Source organism: Cyprinodon tularosa, unplaced genomic scaffold (genome assembly GCF_016077235.1).
Source record: "Cyprinodon tularosa strain WSP-4 unplaced genomic scaffold, ASM1607723v1 ctg161, whole genome shotgun sequence".
NCBI classification, from domain to species: Eukaryota; Metazoa; Chordata; class Actinopteri; order Cyprinodontiformes; family Cyprinodontidae; genus Cyprinodon; species Cyprinodon tularosa.
Genome location: NW_024038449.1, coordinates 314,984 through 321,858, shown reverse-complemented (window position 1 = coordinate 321,858; position 6,875 = coordinate 314,984). Strand labels below are relative to the sequence as shown.

At 38.6% G+C, this 6,875-nt stretch overlaps 1 protein-coding gene across 3 annotated transcripts in view; it reads right to left on the bottom strand.

The window, feature by feature from the left end:
* Positions 1-1,617: 1,617 nt before the first annotated feature.
* tdrd1 (tudor domain containing 1) overlaps positions 1,618-6,875 on the bottom strand; it is a 28,108-nt gene continuing 22,850 nt past the window's right edge. For all 3 annotated transcript variants that reach the window (XM_038280590.1, XM_038280592.1, XM_038280591.1), the window contains exons 21-25: positions 5,536-5,703; positions 5,033-5,431; positions 2,264-2,329; positions 2,114-2,157; positions 1,618-1,981 (exon numbers count right to left, since the gene is read on the bottom strand). In XM_038280590.1, the coding sequence (XP_038136518.1) occupies positions 1,910-1,981; positions 2,114-2,157; positions 2,264-2,329; positions 5,033-5,431; positions 5,536-5,703 (749 nt within the window). In that variant the 3' untranslated portion in view covers positions 1,618-1,909. The remainder of the gene's footprint in view (positions 1,982-2,113; positions 2,158-2,263; positions 2,330-5,032; positions 5,432-5,535; positions 5,704-6,875) is intronic.

Below are 6,875 nucleotides of genomic sequence, written 5' to 3'. Positions count from 1 at the left end.
AAAAGAGTATGTGGTAAAAAGAATAAGCTGATATATCTGATTGATTAAAAACAATGTAATAAGACACACAATAGCAAATCTTTGGTATTCTTAAAAAAAAATATATATCAACTTTTAAAAAAAAATCCTTATAAACTTTTCCCCCCCAGATCAAATATGCTCAACACCAAAATCTACTTATTAGAACAAGGAAAATATGTCTTTTGTGTTTATGGTGTGTTAGTTTGAAAGCTCACATGATGGTAAACTTTTCATGATTTAAATTGATACTGATTTTTATCAAACTTGAACTGCCTGTCTGGAGCTTTTTTCTTTAAACCAAGCTAAATATTTTACTTCAGTAAGAGCAGCAATATTAGATTTTTTTTCAATGGATATATAATAAAATGAATGAAAAGGAACAAAAATTAGGCTATAAAGTGCCCCACCTGGTGGTTAAATTATGCAAAAAAAAAAAAAAAAACAGCTGAAAATCCATCCATCCATTTTCTGTCATGCCTATCCCAGCTGGGGTTGCAAGGGGTGTTGGTGCCTATCTCCACCTGTCTATGGGCAAACTCACCAGTCCATTACAGGGAAACAGTGACAAACAACAATTCATGCACACACTCACACCAAAGGAGAATTTAGAGAAGCCACAGTCCATGTTTTTGGACTGTGGGAGGAAGCTGGGGTACCCGGAGAGAACACACAGATGCAAACACCATACAGAAAGACCCTCTTCTTTCGAACCCTGAACCTTTTTGCTGCAAGGAAGCAGCACTACCCACTGCGGCACTGAGCATAAAGATAAAGTACCATTTTCCTTAAGTAAAAGTTGCAGCAGATCAACTAAAATTTTTTCAAGTAACTATATGTAAACAAAGTAGTTATCAACCATCTCCACACAAGAGGCACCATCCTCCAGCGATCAGGCGGCATTCATAAACATCAGGCAGGGAAACTTATTTTGAATAGATGTGAAAATTTTTAAGCGCTGGATGTTTCAACCTCATCTGACTCCAAACTGTCAAGATCATCCTCAGCACCTTTGTCTTGTACACATCTTAAATTCTACCACCTGATTGCGGGCCTCATGCAGAGTTGAACCCCAAAATCAACCATCTCAGATGCTCCTATCATATGGCTCATTAATTGGAGTGGATGCTTGTTTTCATTTTGTCTTGAATCCAGCTAAAGATTTTGGGATCTTTTAACAAACTAACAAGGGGCTAACCGAATTGACCACTAAACCATGCTTTATTACAGCTTGGCTCAAAATGATTAATTTTTTTAAAAATACAGAAATCCATTTATTCCAATCTGTTGTCGATCATTTTGGACCTTTCCCTGAAATGTATGCAATACTGTGAACGGTCAAATATTTTCCTGTGGCCATGCAAATTAAAACTAAAGCAGGTTTTGATTTAAAAAAAAAAAATGAAGAGAAAACCTCAAATTAAATTGGTGGGGTAAAACACTATTGTCTCAAAAAGAGAAATGCACTTTAACAGAAAATTTTAGAGCTGTAGATATAGCAAAACAAAAAAGAAAACATTTGAGCTGTATCTTAAATGAATTTCATGTGCAGAAAATTCTTGCTTGAAGGTTGTTTTTTTTTTAATAATTGACAAAGAAAAGAATTAACTTTTTTTTTAATCCACAGAACCTTTAAGTTCAACTTCAACACATACATAAAACAATAAAGCTGGACATTCCCACCGCTGCTGACGAGGTTAACAGATGTCATAACTGGGACTGAACTTGCCTTTGCTTTTCAATTTTACTATTACAAACCTATTTGGTGCATCTGAACTGTAAAAAATGAAAACAAAGTAGATCAAACGTAAAAAAACATATTGTGCACCCTCAAATTTAAAGACCAGTTAAAAGATAAAATATAAACAAACATGAACTGTTCTGTATAATCTTATTTCTTCTGTCCAACCAGCTGCTTGATGAGTGAAAGCTGCAGCTGCATCATATGCTCCAGACTGTCCATCTGTTAAATGCAAGCAGAGCACAGGATCCTTTTTAGTTGATTTAATTATAACAGCATAATATACAATCAAAATAAATACTATTACTACTAATGCTTTTTTTTTTTTTTTTTTTTTTTATAAATATATCTAACCTGCTTTCGGAGGCTCTGGCAGCAGCAACCAGAGGCTTGATTATCTGCATTTCAGAAAGGTTGTAAATATAAACTAATGATTTTTTTTCACAGAAGATGCAACAGCAATTAAGTAAGACATCAAATGTAATTATCTTGATATGTACGTACCAGAACCGTTTAGATAATTTTGGTTTGGTTGCTCCATCTGGCCAACAATCTCCTTCACTGGATCTTCTGAAATGACAATTAAAAATCCCATTTATTACGGTTGAACACAACTAGACTAGGAAATAAAGGACTTGCTTTAAGACACTGCTTAGAAAATTAAAGGAACACTTTGAAAACACATCAGATCTCAATGGAGAAAAGAATCATGCTGTTTATTTATACTTATATGGACTGGGTGATGTGTTAGGAACAAAAGGATGCCACATCATTTGATGGAAATGAAAATGATCAACCCCAAAAATTACAGTGAAAAAGTCATTTTGCTGAAATTTCATTGCAGGGCCCTCAGGCCACCCTCCTGAAGTTAGTTTCTGATTGTTTGGTCAGAGACTTTCACACCAGTGGCCTGCTGGAGGTCATTTTGTAGGGCTCTGGCAGTGCTCCTCCTTGCACAAAGAAGCAGATACCGGTCCTGCTAATGGGTTGTAGAGCTTCTACAGCCCTGTCCAGCTCTCCTGGAGTAACTGCCTGTCTCCTGGAATCTCCTTCATGCTCTTGAGATTGTGCTGCGAGACACAGCAAACCTTCTGGCAATGGCACATATTGATGTGCCATCCTGGAGGAGTTGGACTGCCTGTGCAACCTCTGCAGGGTCCATGTAGCGCCTCATGCTAACAGTAGTGACAGTGACCCTAGCCAAATGCAAAACTGGTGAAAAGGAGTCAGAAAGGATGAGGAGGGGAAAAAATGTTAGTGGCCTTCACCTGTAAAACCATTCCTGTTTGATGGTTGTCTCGTTGTTGCCCCTCTAGTTCACCGGTTGTTTATTTCATTAACACCAAAGCAGTTGGAACTGATTAACAACCCCCTCTGCTACTTACCTGACCAAATCAATACCCCAGAAGTTTAATTAACCTGATGCTATACTCTGATTACTAAAAAAGGCAATGGGCCTTCAGAATCACAAGGAAGAGCTCACACTGGGGAATCCCTGACGACTCCCAAAATGAGAGAAACACACAAGAAGTTACAAATAAAAACTTTGGCAGAGATTCAAAATGAATCAAAATAAACAATAATAATTATGCTTTAAATTACTATTAACTTTGGCAGATTGAGATTCAAGTGTTTAATGTCTAAAAGGTTTTTTAAATAATCAGATAAGGTTCGCTATCCCATTTTTTATCAATTAATAAAAAACAATTGACAGATTAATCGAGTTGCAAAATTATTGTTAGTTGCAGCCCTAGAAGAAAGTGAAGAAAAAGCTCTGCTGTCCCTGCAGAAGGTGCGCCAAGAGGAGCCTTCGTTACATCACTGGTCAATGAGGATCAGGGTCAACGACCAGGCTCTTCATCTGGATTTTTTTGGGAGAGTCTCCACGTGTCATCCTTTTGCATGATATAACCCAATTGCTACTGTCACAGTCAATAGACTGTAATTTTTAATAATTAACAATAAGCCGCACATTCAAATGCTGCAGCACACAGTCCTGCTGGTTCTTCTCTGCTGATATCAGGCAGTTTATGTTTCTGTCAGAGGACTGGACATCAAAACTAGGAATTAAATAAAAAAAAAAAAAGTAAGATTTTGGGGGAATTATAAGGTTATAAACGGTTCTGTTTGGTTCTCGGTGCCTAACCCTAATAATCACAAGGCGCTAAAGGCAGCAGATATCTGTGATACCGCTAGTGAGAAGCCCAACTAGAACCACTTAATTTGTGCCATAGTGAACCTCCACAGCTGTAAGCCTGTTCAACGTTATTCTATTTATTGTTATGAAAGGGACAGCATGTATTAATGAACAGCAGGGGCTGTAAATACAAATGGATTTAGCACAGGGCTAGTTTCCATCCATAGCGTCGTAGGATAGAGGCAGCAGGTACAAGGAGAAACATGCGATAATGGTAATAATACAGAGCATAGTTGAAACATACATATTCATTAGTATCCAAAAAAAGCAGGTTCTACAGACAAAGAATATTCAAATCAACATTTCTTTGACTGAAAACAGTTGTTTGCTATATAAATACTGCTGACACTGAGGACACTTGCCTGAGCCACACCTCAGAAAAAAAAATGTTTTTGTCTTGAATGTTAAAGGTAAAATAGACGATCTTTGTGAATTTTTTTAAAAGACCACCCTCTCCATTTAAGAAAAAAATAAAAAATACACATGCACAACCCTGTACTTTCTTCTGAGCAGGAACGCCTGTTAAACGAGTGTCAGCGTGCACGAATGCACAAACCCATTTCTCCTCATGCAAACTCTTTTTAAACGTTGCTGTTTGCAACGCTCATACAAGCTTACTTTCCTAAAGAAGATTTCCATTTTTCCACTATGTCAGACTCTCCAACGGTAAGTGAAAATGGGGACGAGCACGTGGGACAGCCTTATGTAAACATATCACACAAATGACTGACAATTAGGAGGACCACAAGTAACATCCTCCACTAGACCTTTAATATACTTCTAGCATCAATATGTTGCATAAATATGCAGTCATGTAATTCAACAGATAGAAAAATTTTATTTTATACCAGTAATCTACTATAAGTTCAGCCCAGATTGTATCAACAAGAAATAACTCTAAATCTTCAGAATCAGAATTTAATCAATTCTTAACACTGGAATAATGCTCATGTAGTTAGAGCATCATATGTTCCCCCACCCATCAAAACTTATTTTCATGCTTTGCTTTTAAGATTTTAAAAGGTTAAAAAGATGAAAATCACAAACATACATGCTTATGTTCTAATCTTACTTACCAAAGGCAGGTGATACAGAAGCAACCTTCTGCTGAGGTTGTGCTGTCAGCTCTGGAGGCTTGATGGACTCAGTAGTATCAACTGGAGCTGGATTGTTTTCTAGCTCACACTGGAGTTCAGGAACAGGCTTAGACTGGGGCCCATCAGGAACACACTGAGAGCTGCTGCCAGCGTTTTCAAGCTTCTGGCTAGTTTCTGGGTCGCACTTTTTGCAGGCTTGCAGTGCATCCAGGATCATAGCGGAGAGGTGCTGTCCACCTCTCTCAGCCGGCAGAGTTAGAGAGAGCACATTAGCAGAACCATCAAAGGACTCCACTGTGGCTATGACACCGTTCAGCAGCTCTGTTTGAAACATCTGCTGCACTTCCTTAGGCCACTCTGCAGGAAAGCCTTCCTTACCTTGGAAAGTAGGATGTTACGGTTATTAAAAATTTTTTTTAGGACAAGCAAGTGAAGAGCACCTTGGGTAGGGTTAGTAAAACTTCAGAGGCAATGTGCCTTACCAGTGAGGGTGCAGCGAGTTACAGGAAAAGGGAGCTGCAACAGGCGGTCAGGGATGGGCAAGATACGGGAGCGTGGAACCTTCTCAATGTTCCCATAGTCTGCATAGATGACACCAATCTCATTCTCGTCTACCTCCAAGATAACAGCACGATACCAGATTTTATCCTCTAGAAGACACAAGAAGAAACATATTATAAGTTGCAAGTAAAACACAAAAGATCCTTCCTCCTGCCTTTTCCATGATCACCAATGACATCTCCCTATCACAACTCATATAGCAGACAGCCAGCTAAAGCAAAACCCAGTGCAGATTGAAACTAAAATGTTCAGAAAAAATACCCCTCTTAAAACAGCTCCATTGTGGAATGTACGCTGGACTAATTTCCTACTTGTATACTGTGTTTAGCACGGTTCCTACAGTAACTGCATGCACACAGTATGTAATTACATCAACTCAGAGACATAGTATTAGCAGCTTAGGTTTGCAGGAGCAACAACTGCAGGTGGGGTCTGAGATGGCTTAGAGCAATTGTAAATATGACCTGGTTTCCCCATCGCATCTCCTCCTTGACAATATGAATATAAAGTTTACATAATCTTCTTGCTTATCTGATGCAGTTTCCTTCGCCATCCAATTCTTAAAAAATAATGAATTTATGTTGTGCTATTATTATGCAAGCTGAAAGGAAATTCCTGCTCCAAACCCCAGCATTGCATCCTCATGAAATTAATTTTAAACGTTTGCAGTTGAGATTTTTTGTGCATTTTCAGTCACATTTCTCTTAAAGCTACAGTGTGTAACTTTTAGCGACATCCAGCGGTCAGACTGCAGCAACATGAACATCTCCCCCCCACCGCTTCTCCCCCCCAACAGTACGGCGAGCGTTACGGGACAAAATGTCTTCCACGACGTCCGCATCACCTACCTTCTCAAGTGATGAGGTTTGTTTACATAGATAATTTTACAGATAGTATTTCATTAGTCTGTGTAGGGTATAGATTTCATGTAGACTTAAGATAATAAATATACCCATTATTTTTTCTACATCGTTGTGACGTTTTGGCGATCTCGCAATCACTAGTTTGTTGGCTCTGCGCTGCCGTAGCGCAAAGATGTCTGCCTCCATGGCTGCGAGACCCGCTCCTATGTAATTATAAATAACGAATTCTAAGGCAACGCAAATATTAAGGTTAAGAGGCTGAGCTCGTAGTATAATAAATTACATTTCTGACTGTATATCCCTGTAATTATTACACACTGTAGCTTTAAGGTGCATTCACACTGAATGCGATCTGGGCATTAAAAATGCTTAAATGGCGAAACTTGGAGGCTGGGTCA